At 45.3% G+C, this 19,393-nt stretch overlaps 1 protein-coding gene across 1 annotated transcript in view; it reads right to left on the reverse strand.

Moving 5' to 3' along the window:
• Positions 1-19,393, reverse strand: part of Mia3 (MIA SH3 domain ER export factor 3) — a 43,174-nt gene that overhangs the window by 17,487 nt on the left and 6,294 nt on the right. Inside the window, exons 3-7 of the mRNA XM_029475810.1 lie at positions 18,075-18,161; positions 12,251-15,014; positions 9,794-10,048; positions 7,038-7,180; positions 1,034-1,165 (exon numbers count right to left, since the gene is read on the reverse strand). Of these exons, the coding sequence (XP_029331670.1) occupies positions 1,034-1,165; positions 7,038-7,180; positions 9,794-10,048; positions 12,251-15,014; positions 18,075-18,161 (3,381 nt within the window). The remainder of the gene's footprint in view (positions 1-1,033; positions 1,166-7,037; positions 7,181-9,793; positions 10,049-12,250; positions 15,015-18,074; positions 18,162-19,393) is intronic.

A 19,393-nucleotide genomic window follows, 5' to 3' on the forward strand; every position in this document is an offset into this window, starting at 1 on the left:
TGTCACTGGGATGCACTGTCTGCAGTGTGCATGCGTGTTTGTGACTTGTCACTGGGATGCACTGTCTGCAGTGTGCATGCATGTGTTTGTGATGTGTGTCACTGGGATGCACTGTCTGCAGTGTACATGCGTGTTTGTGATATGCACCACTAACATCACTTTCAAGTCATAGTCTGTGTGATTCACTCCATTTCCCACTTAGTCACAAGCATGTGCTGCTCCCCAGTGTCGTTGTAATTGTCAGACATCCCATTATATGCATGTATATTAGGTTGCTGCAAGTTTCCATGCCAGTAAATTCTCTTCCAGGGTTGGCAATATAGCTCAGCAGGTAAGGTGCCTGCTGCCTGCTGATGTCAGTCAGATGATGAGTTCAATCCATGGAATTCATGTGAATGTAGAAGATGAGAACCAGTTCCACAAAATTGTACTGAGCTCTCATGGCATATGTGCAGGTACACATGCAGAAAACACACACACACACACACAACTAATAGCTAACTAAAAATAAAGACTGTCTCATTAAACATTCTTGTATAAGATCTTTAATGTATGATTGATTAGTTATTTCTTTCAGATAGATTATTAGACAACGTATTATATTATTTAAGAGGATAACTATTATCCGTCCTACCCCATTTTTTAAATTTTCTGATACATATTATTAAATAACTTTTCAGGATGGCTTGAAAGAATTCCTAGTTCTACTTACATTGTACATGTATCTACTGAATGATATAGGAGTTGTTTTAAATCAAACTTTTCCAATCAAAATTATAAATATGTTATCTTGTTCTCTTAAGTCTTTATCAATACAAAGATTATACTAAATTATTTGACAAGGTTATCTAGAAGTATAACCATTAATTTGTATTCATGTAGTAATTAAAAATAAATAAGTACAGCCAGGGCTATACAGAGAAACCCTGTCTCGAAAAACCAAAATAAATAAATCAATGAATAAATGGGCCAGTGGTTACCAAATACTCCGTGTACTTTTGAGTCATGTGATAAGATAATTTAATTTACTTACAACAAGAATAGTTCTCCAGGAGAAAATTGCAAATGAAACAATTCCCAAGACTGCAGTAATGATCACAGGCTGCCAGGGCAGTCCGTAAAAGTCAGGGCCAGGCTGAACATTGTCAGGCAACGTGGCAAGGAGCTGAAACAGACAGATTAGAAATAATGGAAAACTTTAAACATTTTTACAATAAAGCATTCATAAAGAATCTTCATAGAAATTCTAAACCAATCTCCATGCAGTAAGTACTCCAGGCTATCTTCAATAACTCCCATTTCGAGAAATACAGGATACTGTAAGTCTCTTAATTTGTTTGACTTGTACAGTTCTCAAGCAGAGAGTCTAAATACCTTTTAAGTTGGACATATATTTCCAGTTCCTAATAGACTCTGCTATATTGTGTTGTCTATGACATATAGTTAGAAATTCCCTGGATCGTACTTTCAGATAAGTTTTATTGATTTAAAAAAGCACACAAAACGAAAGTTTTAAATATATAAGCAATCAACTTTTGTGGTCGCAAATAAATCCAATGTGATAATGTAATGTATTATTCTGGCAATATTCTAAGTTATCGGCTACATTCTTACATAAACAAAGACAAGTGAGGAGTAAGTGCAGACAGCTCGGGGTAACCGGTTTAGAGGCCAGGCTCTCAGATGTCGTCTACGCGGCTCAGTGTCTTAGCTCTAACCATTTCCTCAAAGGCAGTATTACACACCTGCCCACTCCACACTTTCACTGCCTGCTAATTATAATACTGGCCCCACCCCCGACTGACACTGCCTCAAGGAAAGGACTCCACCGCCTAACACACTGCCTGTCACTGTGACAGTGCGCTCTGAAAACCCGGCAAGCCACCAAAGCGTCCCACACCGCAGCGCCCGGCGGCCTCGGGACCCGCTCGCCTCTCCGAGAGTGCTCTGCCCAGCACTGGTCCTCCCGCCTGCCACTGCCGCGGCCCCTCCCTGGGACCGGGGACTGTCACCTCTAGGAGCTTGGCTATGAGGGCTGCGTAGAGCACCGAGAGGGGCCCCAGCAGCTCGGGGTCCCCCGGGGAGGCGGTGACAGCAGGCACGGTGGCAGGCAGTGAGTCCATCGTGAGGGGGGCAGCTGCGCGGAGACGACGCTTCCTGCGGTCGGCACCGAGCCGGCTTTCGCCGCTTCCGCCTCGGGAAGGACCGGCTCCGGGGGGCGGACACGGGGAATGAACTTCGCCTTCCCCGGCACCTTCCGCACTAGGCCTCCGGTGAAACACGTCATCAGACACGGCCGAGGAGCGACGTCAGCGCACCCAGGAAGCCAGCGTGCGGGGGCGGGGAGTGCGGGGGCGGGTCAGGGGCGGGGGGGGGCGGGACTAGTGCAGAGCAAACCAACCACGGAGTGGAGTTGCGGGAGCCAGCGCGCTGAGCGAAAGGATCAAAGCAAGGAGGTGAGGTAGGGGAAAGATAGTGCGTGACAGGGGAAAGACCGTTCTGTTCATAGAGTGAGGAGGGAGAGAAAGGAGCATAGGACTGGACGCCGGGCGTGGGGGTTCAAGTGAGGAAGAACGTTGAGGAGCCGACTAGAAGAGTCCAAATGCTTGCGGCGGTTGGACGCGGGGGAGGGGAGAGGCACAGAGAAAGCGCAACAGAAGGAAGTGGAAGAGGGGAAAATAACACATAGAGGTGGACGGAAGAGTTCAGTGAGGAGGCAGTGGGGACCAGAGCGCAAACCGAGCGGAAGAGATCCCCTGAAGCACAATCCCGATGAAAGACGCTCACCTGCCACAGGGTCAACGTGGCCAAGGAGCTATCAAGATGGGGGTTATGGATGGACCCTGGGAGAAGAGAAAGCCAGGCCCGACCAGAACTGGACCTGTCTTGAGGGGCTGAGACACAGAAGGGACTGGTTCTGGAAACCCAAACAAGACCAGGTGTCTCCAGATCCCTTCTGAGGGGTCATGGGTCAGACTGACTTCTGGGTAAGGCCTTCTTCCTGTCCACTCCAGGCCTTCTCGTAGGGTTCCTCTCTTCACCTCTGCTTGCCTATAAACAGCCTTATGGAGGAATTCTGTCATTACCAAATCTGCGCCAACATCCTCATTTTGAGGTCTCTCATTTTTAAGGTTACACGCTTTGTGGAAACGGACAAGGGTAATAAATAGCCCAGAAATCATGTTCTTAAAGTTGAAGGCAATGGGGGTGTTTATTTGGGAGTGGGAGTCCTGAATTGCAGAAGAATAACCAAATGAAAATATATAAGGAAAAGGCAGGCTCAGTTCTAGCCCAGGAATACAGATCATAGGATAGAAAAGAAAACCCAATCCCAGCACTCGGGAGGCAGAGGCAGGCGGATTTCTGAGTTCGAGGCCAGCTTGGTCTACAAAGTGAGCGCCAGGACAGCCAGAGCTATAAAGAGAAACCCTGCTGTCTCGAAAAACCAAAAAAGAAAAAAAAAAAAAAAAAGAAAAGAAAACCCAGAAGAAACCTCTACACACAAGAGGTTAAAGGCAGTAAGATTGCTGTTGGTTTGAGACTAACATGAGCTACAGGATGGGTTTGCTGGGTTACAAAGTAAGACCTTGATAATATAGACAACTAAAATAAGGAGCTGGAGGGATATCTCAGCTGCTAAGAACTCATACAGCCCTTGCAGAGGACGGGAGTTAGGTTCCCAAAACCCATGGGGTGGTTCACACTCTCTGTAACTCCAGCTCCAGGGGATACAAGCCCCTCTTCTGACCTCCATAGGCAACTGCAACAATATGTGCATATTCTCACACATGCAAACACATAGAAATAAAAATAGGGGCTAGAGAGATGGCCCAGTGGTTAGCACAGCAGTTAAAAGCACTGGCTGCTCTTTGAGAGGACCTGGGATTCAATCCCCAGCTTTCAGATGGTAACTCACAACTGTTTGTAACTTCTGTCCCTCTTCTGGCCTCCGTGGACACCAGTCATGCACACAGTGCACAGGCATATTGTAGTACACAGACATACATGCAGAAAAAAAAAAAAAAAAAAACAAACTGGCAACATAGAATAAAAAAGAAATTAAAAAGAAAAAGAAAAGAAGATAGGAATAATGGCTTATATACTTGCAATCCTGGCACTTGGAAGGCCAAGGCAGAAAGATCAATACAGCTTCAAGGGTAGCCTGCGCTACAGAAGTGGCTGCTAGGCTAGCTGGGACCACAGAGTGAGACAGTCTCAAAACACCAACAGCAATAGCAATTGTATATGGTGCTAGGATATGGTTTCCAAAGTACATTAAACAAACAAGATGGGAAATGAGAATATTGGCTGCTGGGAACAAGATTAAGGAATGAATATATTTTAGGCTGTGACATCGAAACCCTTAGAGAAATGTGCAGAATACCTGGTATAAGATGTGTGCTTTCACAATGCTTTCCATTTCAAGCCTTTTTCATTTCCATATGGCAAACTCAGAATTCCTGCCAGGTTTGAAAGCGAATTGTCATCTGATGCTAATCACCAAGTTAGGCTCTCTGCTTTTTGCTTCCACCACAAAGCATTAAAAAGCTGGGCATGGTGACTCACACTTTTAATCCCAGCACTCTGAAGGCAGAGGCAGGTGGATCTCTGTGAGTCTGAGGCTAGCCTGGTCTACAAAGTGAGTTCAGGACAACCAAGGCTATATAGAGAGACCTTGTCTCAAAGAAACAACAACAACAAAACAAAACAGCAAGAAAACCACAAACCCTAAAAATTTAAAACAGGATATAACTTCACCTATTCAACGAATTACATCTTACAGAGAGCTTCATATAAAGAGAAATTTTGAATCAATCAATAAAAATGAGTTAACCACAAAAGAATGTGTGGCCGTGACAGGCAAGCTCACACTAAGAATTACTGATGCGCATGCGCTCAGGAAAGAAGATCCTAGTGGCGATGATCACATTCAGTGAGTTCAACCAGTCTCAGATGGACAAATACGTTTTCTATCACTAACGGATCCTAGATTTTAAATAGATACATAAAAGCAGGAACGTCTATATGACAGGAAAATAGAAGACTGTCCAGGAGAATAAAGGGGGTTACAGAGACAAGAAAGGGGAGCAGAGGGCTGGTGAGATGTTGAACACAGTTATTTACTTGTATGAACCTTCACAACGAAATAAATTTAAAAGGAGAATTACTAATGCACAGACCTCAGAATGAACGACATGTCAGGAAATCACTGTCACTAGCAAGACGCTGGGGCAGTCATCTTCCAAAGTCCCTTCTAACTGTAAGATTCCAAATATCACCTAACAACTGACCCATAAAGATGACCTGTGGTGCTTCAGTTCCCCTAACCAAACGGGACCAAATTGTCCTCCCTACCAGGTAACTATGCTCCTTGCTGGAAACTTCACATCGCCTTGTTCATAGTTCCCCAGTTTTCCCATATAATCTTATTCTTACGAGCCCTTAAAAAATCAGGACTGGAGACTTGTTTGACATCTTACAGAATGGAACAGTGGTTGGCAGAGACGGAAAGGGGTGTTGGGAGGACAGGAAGGAATTAAATGGGGCTGAAAAGCACAGAGGAGCTTGTTCTGCATGTTCTGTATCACAGTTAATGGATTATAACAGCCTGTGATACGTTTTCAAGTGATTAACAGTGAGCTGTAGACATGGCTCAGTCGGCAAGGGTGCTTGCACCAACACTGATAACCTGAGCTTGATTCCGAACCCACATGGTAGGAGAGAACTGACTCCTGCAGGTTGTCCCCTGACTGTCTCCCACATACATATGCACAAACATTAAATAAATGTAAGAACATTTCAAAAAAAGTCAGAGGAACCATAGACATGAGCATTGCCCTGGTTATTATCCTGATTTGATCGTTACATAATATACACATCTATCAAATTACCATAATTCACATCATAAAGATTACACTTACCATGCTCCAACTAAACAAGGTTTAGTAACTTGCACAAACTTTTAAATTGAGATTGAAACCAGATCTCCCTGACTCAAAACCTGTTTTCCAGAAAACATCAACAGCAAAACTATTACACAAGCCTCAAGATTACAGGAGACCACTGTGACCAAGATGACACTGCAGTCCTGACATCATCTGGCCTCCAGCCTAGTCCAATTTACCCAGAAAAACGTCCAGTATCCACATACACCACGAGAGGGAGCTAGATCCTACAAACTTGACTAAGCTTCCGGAGATGTTAAATGTCTTACTTGGATCCAGACTCTCTTCAAAAAGATTAGCTTGAATGAACATTTTGCCATGATAGCTCTTTCTAGGAAATAGATCTGACCTACCACTTCTCTGTTTCAAACCTTCAAAGGGTATGTAACATGGACAGCTTAACAGAACTCCTCAGGACACGCCTCCCTCACAGACTCTCACTTTCCCTAGTTTCCCAGCATCCCCTTTCTCCATGCTTCCCTTTCTCTAGCATGCTGTCTCCTCTGTCCCTGTTGCCCATCCCCATCTCCCAGTCCACTCTGTTCAACAGCAAACCATACTTCTTAATCCACATATGTATCAGCTAACTCCTCACTCTCTTGCTTCTCTACCAACAGTGACAAAAACTATCTTCTGTTTCAAGTGAACATCTCCAGCTCCCTGAGGTACTAAGAGGTCCCAGGAGACAAACCCTGCTTTATAGTTGTGTGCATGCCCAGCCCTGCCAGGGAATAAACTCTTGCGTGCTAACCTAAGGGCTCCTAATTAAAGCCATCCACCTGTGGCTCATTTCAGGAGGCACCTTCAGAGGATCGGAAGCAGAGCTCATAAAGATATTTTAAATTCTTCACTCCAGACTCAGATTCAACTTAAAACATGTTGCAAATCAAGCCAAGGTGGCAGCTCATGTCTACAGCATCAACACTTGGAGGTATTAGCCAGAGGATCAGCCTTGGCTGCACAGTGAATTTGAGGCCAGCCTCACCTATAAAACACTGGCTATCATCAGCCGTTCTGTATACCCCCTCTCTGGAAACATCATGGTATTAATCAGTATTCTGGCAGAAGAAACTATGCGTCTCCCTTACTTACCATCTTACTTAAATAAAGGATGAAGGCATACAGGGAATCAAATGCACTTTCCAGAGGTGGGACAGCTGCTGGCTCCTCTGCACTTGTCTCTAGTTGCTTCTGTACATCTCCAGCCCCAACAGGACCACCTTCCATTACAGGACCTAAAAGGGGGCAACGGACAACAGATTTTCTTTTATGCTTTAAAAGAAGAATTTTTCTCTTCATTTAAATAATTACAGAGTGCCCTCTAAATATTAGTCACTAAGTGTCAAGGTTTGAATATGCTTGGCCCAGGGAGTGGTACTAGTTGGGGGTGTGGCCTTGTTGGAGTAGGTGTGTCACTGTGATTGTGGGCTTTTAAGAATCCCATCCTAGCTGCCTGGAAGTTAGTATTCTAGCAGCCTTCAGATGAAGAGTAAAACTCTCCAATCCTCCTGCATCATACCTGCCTGGACTTTTCCCTGTTCCCACCTTGATGATAATAGACTGAACCTCTGCACCTGTAAGCCAGCCCCAGTCAAATGTTGTCCTTAAAAGACTTGCCTTGGTCATGGTGTCTGTTCACCTGACAAAGACACTTAAGCATAGAACATTTGAGACTCCTAAGGAAAATCACAGAGAAAAGCAAAGCCTCTGGGGTTTTAACTGTGGAGCCATCAGACCCTTCAGTTACAAGACTAAGATCACCTCCAGTCTGCTCCATCATGTCTCTCGGCCATTCAGGGGAACTGAAAACAGAACCCAAATTTTATACATTCTCCATATAGACAGAATTTCCAGGCAAGACATGCTTTCAATCCCTGGACTCCAGAAGCAGAGGCAGAAGGATGTCTATGAGTTCAAGGCCAAGCTGGTCTACAGCAACCATCACTTATCAAAGACAACCATACAGACACAATCAGAGCCCACAAACTCTGACTTGGTGCTGATAGAACACTGTATTAGAAACTTTAGGAAAGTTGGAAAAAAATGAGTTCTGGGGTCCAACGAGGTGGCTCAGGAAGAGTGCTTTTGGCCGAGTTTAATGACCTACAACCCACATGTCAGGAGAACTCTGACTTCTGAGAAAGTCTTGTAGATAGACTACACTAAGGCTTAGCATACCTGGCATGTAACAGATACTTAATATTTGCGGTATGGACAGGTGGCCACTACAGAAAATACAGTAAATGCCAGGAATGATGAAAAGAATTTCTTCCAGAGTGGGGACTGGCTTGAGGCTTTTGTGAAGGAAGAAAACCCAGTTATACCTGAGAGAATTACACACAGGGAAGTGATGGGGCAGGGGTGGATCTCAGCTTGAGTTCCATGAGCCTGGCATGTGTTTTCAGCAGCAGTTATTGAGAGGCTGGACCAGACCCTCTAGGGGTCTCTTCCCAACCTTAAAACCCAGTTCACTATGGACTGATGCCTGACAATGGGTGGCATTTTTTCAGTTAGGTCAGCATCGTAGCTTGTGAGGTGTGTGCAGGGACCCTAGAAGACTTGCCTAGAAAGGTGGCTGGGCACTGTGTAGGGGTGGGGGAAATTTAAAGCAGACATCCTCTTCCTAGTTCTGTAAGCACAACTTTTCTCAATCCTAAAGGTTTTGAGCAAACGAGCAATGGGTCTCAATGGTACCTGACTTATTTTCAGTAACCAGGGCCTTTCTAAATTAACAAGAATTTGGAGAATGTTTCACAAGGCTACGCTGTCCTCTGGGACACGGGAGACCACTGATATATCAGTCCATCTCGGCTCAGCCAAAGCTCTCTCCACTGTGACATTTTGCACACTTTGTGTATCACCTGGAGAGCAGGGGACGCTACCCTAGTGACTCTGAACCCTTCATTTCTACAGACTAAGGCTATAGCTATGCTTCACACTCACACACACACACACTAGTGCGGGAGCTGGCGTGGTAACATTAACCTACCATGCAGGAGCCTCGAGTGTGATCCCCAGCACTGGAGCACCTCCCAAAAGAAACCCCAGTAATGACAGCCTCATGATACTGTATTAGATAGCAAAACAGCACAATGAGAGCATCTGGTTTACTTGTGAAATGAGAGTGAGCGATGCTCGATTAGAAAACCACTAATACCATTACTGAGGAAGTTTAGAACAAAAATGAAAAAGAACTTCTTATCTGCCACCAATAGTTCCTGTGTGCTGAAATCAAATATTTACAGTTACAAGTGTCCAGTTACAAGTGTCCGTCTGGGTTGGACTGTCATTCCCCCATAGTTTCCTAAAAGCATAGCATGGAAAGTACCGAGATGCCTCACAGTATTTTTAAAAGCTGTATTTGCCTCATTTAGGCAGTAAATCCAAAACCCATCTGAATTGCACTGAAGCCCCTCAGAGGAATGGGAGTGGACAGTGAAACCAGGACCTGTAAGGTGAGACTCTTAACTGGTTCCCCTCAGCTTTCCCCAGAGGCTTGTTTCACACAGCTTGCTGTCCCCAGCCCAGCACTTCATGTGCTCTTGTCTAATGGGACCCCCTGCTTTAGAACATGTGGCTTTGAAGGACAGGAGCACAATTTCATGCTGAAGTGATTTATAGTGGCTGGGCACAGCCAAACACTGGCTTGCATGTTAGTGACAGTCCCTGGCTTTGCTCCTGTTTTTGACCTCCATGCATCTGAACTCTTGCTTTTCTCTGCCACTTGTGGGGAAATTTTAGAAACATACACACCTGAATTGGTCTGACTTTCCTACCTTTAAGAAAATATTCTAGCAGGCCTTCTTTACAGTACACCTCTACTTCATAGAGAAACACTACAAAATTACCTAGATCTATGTCTTTCTTGGTATCTGGCTTCTGTGATACCTCTGAGGTACTTGTGTACCCAGTCACAGGTTGATCCAAGAGCTCAGGCTCTTCTGAAGGCTGCACACTGGTCACAGGTTGATCCGAGAGCTCAGGCTCTTCTGGAGGCTGCACACTGGTCACAGGTTGATCCAAGAGCTCAGAGTCCTGCAGCTGCACACTGAGGTCTCCTGTGTTTTCTTGTGGTAAGCTGTCTTGCTGGGGTGACTGTCTCTCTGGAGAAGAACACATAGAGACCTTGATCAAAGACCAACTTTGGTTCACCCAACTGATCAGTACTCTCTTATCACTAGCCCAGTGTCCTAGATCCCATTGCGCACAGGCAAAAAGAGAAGCAAGAGTTTTAACTTCTTTCATACTGATTGGCAATAGCTAAAGTACAGATTTACAAAGAAACCTTCACTTCAAAGCATTTCATAAATGCATTCATGACAAAGCCATGGCAAGCCTGAATATGTCCACACAAACATGCAGAGGAGAATTCCAGTCCTGCAGAGAACCCAGGAACAACATAAAGAACAGTCTTACAAAATAATAATGATATTAATAAACGGTCTTCGTTGAGCACAGCTAGTTGGTCTCATAGCCCATATTGGGAAGGGCATTCTGCACATGGGCAGCTTGCAAATGTGACTTTAGAACACTACTGAGCACTGTTAGAGTACTTCCAAGCCACAGTGGGCCCTTTTCCTTCTCTATGAGCCTGAGTGCATAGCACACTATGGCCCACGAGGAAGATCATTCTTTGCAGCCTCATATTTTACCCCCTAAAAATATTTGAGTTTCTAATTTTTTAAAATCTGTGTTATTTTATGTGTTTGGAGATTTTATCTACATGTATGTGTGTGTATCATGTACATGCGGTGCCCAGAGGCTAGAAAGGGGATCTCTTAGAACTGGAGGTTTAATGGTTGTAAGCTGTCACGTAGGTGCTGAAAACTGAACTCGGGTCCTCTGTGAGAGCAGCCAGTGTTTTTAACCACTGTGCCATCCCTCCAGCCTGAATGGCCCATTCTTAACCAAAAGCTTCCATTTTAAAACCTGCTCACTTCTCCCAGTTCTCAGGAAAATTAGCACCCTAGGGAGTCAGGGATTTGTAACTACATTTGATACTGTTCACCTTCAATTTAGCAACTTCCATTTGCAAAGCCTGGCTACATAGAATACAACACATACAGGAGTCAGGATGTGTGTCAGGGTATCCCGGGGTCAGTTCAGTAAACATATACTTCCATTTGTCCAGTGCTGAGGAAAGCGCATCCTGGCTCCATCCTTGGCTAACCTAACATGAAACCCCTGGGCCTAGTGACACCCAACTGGAGTAAGCTGCTGTCCCTAAGACATAGGAGATAACAGGACACCCACAAAAGGTGAAAAGTACTATTCGAGCTACTGCGAAAATCAAGAAACTAAAACTAAGTCTGCCATATGACCCAGCTATACCACCCTGAATGTTCACCCACCGGGCTCCAAGATAAATGACCCAGCTATACCACCCTGAATGTTCACCCACCGGGCTCCAAGATAAATGACCCAGCTATACCACCCTGAATGTTCACCCACTGGGCTCCAAGATACCGTGATGCAGAGAGATGCACATACATCAGTGTTTAGTATAGCCCTAGTCATTACTACAGAGTTATGGAAACAACCTGGGTGTTCAACCAGAGAGGGACAGACAACAAAAATGAGGGAGACGTGGTAGAATCTTTTCAGTCATAAGGATGAAGGAAGTTACGTCATTTTCAGGAAGATGGAAGCAGCTGGAAGTCATGTTTAGTGAAGTCTGTCTGTCTCCAAGGGGGAGGCATCACAGCTGCTCTCGTTCTGGATCTCAGGATGTATGTAGGTATACAAACTCAGTTATGTACGTATGACATAGAAATTGAACGAACCTAAAGAAGGCTAACCGGACGGGGAGGGATGAAGAAAGGGGGGGTAGCATGGCCTAGAGAAGGACAGGCTTGAAGTAGGTCGCATATCTTAAAGGTTATAAAAGCAGTACAGTGCTGAGTATGCGCCTTTACAGATAAATCCATGAAGAAATGGTGCTCCTAAAGCCCCTTCTCTAACCTTACACGAAAGCTGTGCTCTGGTAAGAGCTTTACTTAGTGATTGGTTTTCTTGGTTATGCATTTCTCATAAAGTTTTTACAAAGTTTCCCTTTGAAGATGAAAACCAATTTCAGTGTCCTATGGAAGACACCCATTGGTATGAGGGGAGAGGGGCAATCCGCCTTTATGCCCAGCCTGAAAGGAAGCTGGAGGGGAGGGAGTCTCTGTAGGTCTAGCCCCTCCCCTTTAGACGCTCCTAACTTTAGAACTATGACTAGAATTTCACAAACAGGAAGTAGAGCACTTTAGTCTATCCCACCCCCCATCCCCGCTCCTGCAGACTATCTCCACAAGGTACCTTACCTTCTTCTGGTTTGGCCCAGTCTTCCTCCGGAGGTGGAGGTGTGACTAATGGGGCAGTCTCCACTCCAGAGTATTGGTACCTGACAAAATAGATCAGGTCTTGTATGTCATCCAACACCTCGGCTTCTTCCAACGGACTGCTCTCTTTGGAGCCCAGGTCCCTATTTTTGGCCACTCCTGTATCAAGCATTTTCTCCGCCAAACTTAGAATTCGTGACTCAGAAGCACGGAAAACTTTATCTAGGACTTTCTCCATGTTGTATGGCAGGCTGTTCTGGTGCGCTGATCTCAGCCTTATCGACATGTCTTCAAGCAAGCCCTCCAGCTCACGAACATCGAAGTACTTCAGGAAACGATGCAGGGACTGTTGGTCGTCCTTGAAGAAGCTGTTTATGATAGGCAAGTCTTCCCTTATACTCTTGAGCACTATGTCAGGAATTTCCGGTGTAGCTTGCCGGGATGGGTCATCCCTAAGGTCTTCAGCATCAGTCCCCTGGCTTTCTGAGACTCCAAACTCCTTGGTATCTTCCGGCTCCCCTTCTGAGATTTCTCCTACCCCAGGGTCTTCAAGTCCCAAGGTGTTGACCAGTTTTTCTTCCTCTGGGTTGTCTTTTTGTAGGTCATTAGGATTTTTACTCAGAACAACTTCCCCGGAGCCGGCAGTCTGAGCTGCTGTCTCGTCACGAAGGCTGTGGACTTGAGAGGGTCTCTGGGCTCTCACATCTGCCAGATGGCTTTCTTCACTGTCCACCACCACACTGTGACCTGACTCCTTGCCCACGTCACCTGCCTCTTCGGATGTGGTTTCACTCTTTTGTCCAGTCTCCAAAATCATATTAGCTGGTTGTTTGTTTTTTTCAGTGTTAAGATTAAGGGTCCCCAAAATTACTTTTTCGAAAACTTGAGAATTCATATCTGACCTCCCGTCGCGAGCGCTGGGGGAGTTTTCTCTAGACTGCTGTGCGCTCACAGCATTTTCATCCTCCATCAGCCCCTCGGAGGGATAGTTGTCGTCCTCATCCTCCTCCTCCGCGTCTGGCCTTCCAGGTTGGACACTCAGCACTTCCGGGCTCTCAGCCTCCTGTGGCCTTCGTATGGCCCTGGCTTGCTCCGCATCTGTCCCGTCTTCCCTGCTCTCTTCCTCCGGAAACCCTGTCTTCTCATTCGCATGCTTACTGACTACAGCAGCTACGTCTCGCTCTTGCTGCCAAGAAAGATTTCTTCCCGAAATAGGAACTTTTCCCCCCAGTTCTCTTGAGAGACCAGTTTCCTCTGGAGGGGAGAATCTAGGTTGATGCTGAGTTTTAAGACCTGGTTCTAGAAATCCCTCCTGCTGGCCTGCTTTTGGTCCACTGATGGAACCGTCTGGGACCTCTGTACTGTCTTTGGATGCATCGGGTTTGTTATTTCCCAAGAGTGGCGCAACACCCAAGGATTTGGGCTTGTTATTTTCTGTCACTGAACTCCCCAAAGTTCTGTGTACTAATTCACTCTCCAAGCTGTCTCTCTGGATCTCTCTGGTCTTGTCTTCAGGTAGTGTTTCCTTTGAGATATGGATAACTGGTTCTTTTAGGCCATTTTCTTTTTTTTCAAAGACGGCTTTTAGTGTAAAGTCTCTGCCCTTTTCAGCAGCTGGCAGAGGGTTGAGCTTACTACTTTGAAGACGATAAGCACTAGCCGTTTCTGACTTGGCATCCTCTGATTCTGACTCAGGCTGTAACAGGCCTTTCCTGGATTCCTGGATGTCCTTTTCTTCTCCTGTACTGACAAGTTCTGGGTCTGTTTCTGAGCCCTTTACATCATTTGTTTTGGGCTCTTCTACAAAAAGATCATCACCTTCATCCTCGACGTCTGTATAGCCAGCTGCTGGCTGTGGCTTCCTCTGATGGCTAGGTGAAACTGACACATCCTCCTCCTCCTCCTCGATAGATCTTTCTAAATCCACCACACCTGTTTTCCCTTCACCTCCTGTGACAATAGAAAAGAAAGCATCCCCCCAGGTAGGGGGTTCAACTTTATCCTCTTCACTCAAGTTCGGATCCTTCTCTGTTAAATATTTTTCTATCATGGGCTTCCCAGGGGCTTTCTCATCTTTGTCTGAGAAGGTGAGTAATGGTAGCTCGTCAGAGCTGTCTGCATCCTCCTCCTCCTCTTCCTCCTCCTCCTCCTCCATTGGGTAATACTCAGCATCCAGCGCTTCATCGAAGCCATCTTCTAATGAAGTGACCAGTCTGGTTGCCTCGTCGTCAGACACAAGGGCATCGGCAGTTGAGCCAAACTTGGTTTTCAGGTCAAGACTCATTTCTGTTTTCAGGACTTTGTAAGCATCTGTCTTCTCCCGCTCCACCGAGGCAGGAGAACTATTGCCAGTTCTGTTTTCGCTTCCCGGCACTTTTAATTTATCGTGCAGAATTTCTTCAAAAGTGTCCGATGAAGACTGCATTCCCTGAGCATTAGCCGCAGGACTGTTGGCATGAGGGTGGCTCTCCTGAGCTGAGGGCTGTCCCTGAAGTTCCTCAGTGCTCTCTGAGAAAGCACCTTCTCCATCCTCTGAATCAGCTCTGAATGCCTCAGGCTCAGGCACAGGGTCAAGTTCACGCCCCCGAGACTCCTCAGGAGATTTCTCTCTGTGCTGAGAAACTTCTTCAGCTTTCTTTGACTCTTCAGGTACAGAGTCCTCCAGTTCCAAAGATCCTAAAAGCTCTTCTACATCATAACTACTAAAATCATCTCTTCCTCCTTCAAAGCAGACAAAGTCTGTCTCCTGTATGGGGAAAACAAAGATATTAGCATCTCAACAGCTCAGGGTCCCAAGAGCAGCTCTTATTCATACCAGCAATACAGACAACACCTGGTTCTTGGAGGGCTTTGAGCCAGTGCTGGGCCTGTACAGGGATATATCAGGTTGGGAGGGAGAAGAACGACTCTATCCCTAGTATCTATTTGGAAAATAATCTGTTTCCCCATGCTGTTAGTTTTATGGAGACAGTTGGAGATGTCTTGTTGGCCAGCTCTGGTTAGGTAGGTCTGTCTTATTCTACAGTGCAATTGTTTCTGCATTAAAACAGGCAAACAAAAACTGGGTCACAATCTCTGAAAAGCACAGCAAGTAAACAAATGGAGACCTGATAGTCTCCCTCTACACAACTTCTGTGTTTCTCAGTTTGCTCTGCACACTCGGCGGCAGTGCCTTTTATTGTCAGCTTGACAGCTTTGATAATTGTCTAAGAGACAGGCCTCAGGCTGTGAGACTGTGAGAGTTTCTAGCCCAGGTTAACTGACAAGGGAAGACTCCCTTGTGGACAGCCAGCATCCAGGGTCCTGGATGACATAAGAAGCAGAAAGCAGCCTTAATGCCAGAATTTGTCTCTCCAGCGTCTAACTACAGACGCACCATGAGCATCTGCCTCCTGCTTCTACAGACAAGACTTCCCTGCCTTGAGGAACTACACTCCAAACTGCGAGACAAAACAAGTGCTTTTCTCCTTAGCTGCATTTGCCACATACTCCCCGCAGCAAGAGAAAAGCGACAGACAGAAGGGAAGGCGGCTGTGTGGTCGTCCGGTACTGGGCCTCCTGTTTCCAGTAGCTGGATGCTCGCTTCGTTCACAAGCTGTCTGGGGAGCTGCAGGACCACACAGCTCTGTACCCCAGAGTCCTCTATGCCACACATCTCTGCCCATCCAGCTAGAAACAAGCAGAATCACTGGGCTCTGGTGTTCTTTTTTTTTTTTTTTTTTGGTTTTATGAGACAGGGTTTCTCTGTGTAGCCCTGGCTGTCCTGGCACTCACTTTGTAGACCAGGCTGGCCTCGAACTCAGAAATNGGGTTTCTCTGTGTAGCCCTGGCTGTCCTGGCACTCACTTTGTAGACCAGGCTGGCCTCGAACTCAGAAATCCGCCTGCCTCTGCCTCCCGAGTGCTGGAATTAAAGGCGTGTGCCACCACGCCCTGCGGACTGTGGTGTTCTAAGACTTCATGGACTTTTGAAACATATCTTCATTGGACTTGGAAATATTTATCGGCTAAAAAGGTATCTTAGTGACAGAGTAAGAATTTAAAGCAATGGCTCTTAACCTGCGGGCCTTGATCCATTTTGGGGTCCAACAGCCCTTTCGCAAAGGTTGCATATCAGCTATTCACATTACAATCCATAATAGCAAAATTACAGTTATGAAGTAGCAACACAATAAATTTAGGGCTGGGGGTTACCACAACGTGAGGAACCGTATTAAAGGGTTGGAGTGTTAGGAAGGTTGAGGACCTCGGCATTAGAGGGAAAAAGAATGGTGTCAGAGGGTGTCAGAATCTTCACTTTTATAATTTCTGGAACAATAATCAGAAAACAAGGTTCAGGGGGATACCTTTCAGTAAGTTAGAGTTCTCGGCAGCAATTAATACCTGTTTTTAAGACTTCATATGTCTGTGTTCTTTCTTTTTCCCATAAGCAATTGGTGACAACGGAATCACATACTAAGTAGAACGTTAAAAAAGCAACTAAGAGACTTGTTGTCCCCCACCAAACCTTCATGGTGTTCTGGGGAGACCTGTCCCGTGCAGAGGGGCTGATGGTCTCCTCCCCTCATCATTGGCATTTCTGAGCTTAATGTCTGTCTTGATGTCAAGAGAAGGATGATGTGGGAAGAGTGATGAGAGGGAACACAGAGTCCATAGCAGGTGAGGTCTAGCTCCCTTCCTGCACAATCTATTTGTCAACAGAGAACTGCAACCTGTAAAACGGTCTGATGACCCCAGGAGTATTGAGGGCTGTGAAGAACAGTGTCAGGTCTGCTACCCCGTCTACAAACTGCCTTAGACCTACAGCCTCGTGCTCTGCAGCCACCCGAAGGCATGGGTGGTAACTGATGTGTTCCAAAGCCTCAGTAAAGAATCACTGGGGACGGGGATTCTAGGATGAAAAAATCACCTCAGACACAAAAGCCGTAAGTCTGTGCCATGAATGAATGCTCTATAGAGGGAGAGCTAGACCCTTACACACTTGAGACTGCACCCCACAGAAAGCCATTACGTCGCTTTTCCAGATCTGTGACATAGGCATTAGATCACTGGAGTCAGGGGGAAAAAAGCCATTGTTGCAACAGGTCTGCACACAATTCAGAGTTTGATTAACTGAACCTACTTTCTAGGTATTTAAAATACTTAGGACCCATTGAGTAATTTTCAAATTAGAACACCTCTTTCTGCTTGTAAAATACAATTGTTTGCCTCTATCACTAAGTACAAAGACTTTTTTTTCCCTTTTTTGTTTGTTTGGTTTTGTTTTGAAACAAGGTCTTAAATAGTTCAGGCTGGCCTTTAAGTTCAGGCCTTTTAAGAGGACCAGGACTGACCGTGCTGCTGCCACCTCCCAAATATTACAATTGTAAGTGAGCATCATCACACATGGCTCAGTTATTAAATCTTAACTTCCACATACTTAACCAAAAAAAAGGGGGGGGGGGAGCCCTGTGTATCAGTCTATAGCCTGTAAGTCCTATAAGAACATCAATTTCAATATATTAGACAATTCTCAGAATAATCTCCCACAAATGCTTTTCAAACATTTCTTCTTTTTTAGCTAGTCTATTCCAAATTAAAATCTGATGCACAAATATTGTTTTTCCCATGTCCCAGCATGGCCAAAGACTCTCAGAAGAGATGATTGTACTGTATAAGAAGAGATGATTGTACTGTATAAGAAGTGTCTGGAAAATGCAGTGTCTCACCTGACACCGTCTTACACTGGCAGCACCACCACCGCCAAGAGTTTTAATTGATTTCAACGGATGGACTTAGAAGGCAGTTTGTAACTGAGAACAACTTACATCTGCTGGGATGTGTCGCTCTTCTTCCGTGTATTTTTGAATTACCTTGATCAAATCTTTTGGAAAATATCCAAAACTGTGTTCAACCTATGTGAAAAAATGGGCAAAAGGGACAAATGTCAATCAAGTTCTGTCTGAGAGATACAAAGGACAGACTATTAGCACTGATGGGAAATACTTAGAGAGACAAGGTATAAACGAGAGGAAAAGACATTTGCTGTTAATAATTAAGCTGCAATGACTGTGCCAATGAAAATTCATATTGTTAAACCAACAGTTCTCTGAGCCACAGACATGCTCTTTTGTATACCGCTAACATATAACGCTAAGAAGTAATCAGAGATCTGGACAAGAGAAACTTCCTGCACACTGTGTGGTTAAGACCTGACAAACCAAAGCTACTAGAAACACCGTTCCAAGTGCTCTCTGGCAAGAATCTACGCAAGCACTTGATTGCACTGCTCCTCAACCACATCTAACAAGTTTCCCTTATCAGTTCACACCAGCCATGGAAATCAGTAGAAGCAGACAGGAGACTTCTCGAATGTGTGCGGTTTCAGCAAACAAACTTAGTGATATCATGAGCTATGGTAGCCTTTTCCAAAACCAGCATTCAGAAGTATTTGGGGACATTAAATAAAATTATGACATAATGCATACTTACCTACTTCTCAGGCTTCAGCTCTATGTAAAATAAATCTACAGAAATCACCCCAGTCTTTCCTAGCACTCATGACTAAGAACCATAAAGTGTGCATGTGCATGGATAGAGGCTCCATTTGAGGAACTTCACTGGCCACCTCCTGAAAGGAAGCAGAGACCTATCCCAACCAGACTGATAGGCAAGTCCACCTCATCACTAATTCTAAACTATCCCCACTCACTAGTGCCCAGGGTCTATCGGAAAACCATATGCAGGGTGTGTTAGCACTAGAACAAAGCCCCAAAGATTAGATAAGAAAGGGCATTAAAAGCCATGAGCCTGGCAGATAAACCTTGAGACTCTAGGAAACCAAAAGAGACTACAGAATGACAATTACGATACTCAAACAAGTTATTCCGAAAACTAAGGAGGACTGTGAATTCTGCAAACAGTGAGGTTCCTGAAATGCGAGCAGAAAGACATTTTCCTTCTGTAGGAAAATTCTGAGGTTGGACGTAGACAAGTGAAGGAATCCAGAGATTCGTGAAAAAGGGAGGGGCGCTGAAAAAGGGAGGGGCGCTCCTCTTTAGTGTGTCAACTGAGACCAGCTCACGGAGCTCTCCAGGATGCGCCCCTTCCTAAGGCCTCAGGGTCTACAGGCCACACACACACCCCC

The sequence above is a fragment of the Mus caroli genome, chromosome 1, assembly GCF_900094665.2.
Source record: "Mus caroli chromosome 1, CAROLI_EIJ_v1.1, whole genome shotgun sequence".
NCBI lineage: Eukaryota > Metazoa > Chordata > Mammalia > Rodentia > Muridae > Mus > Mus caroli.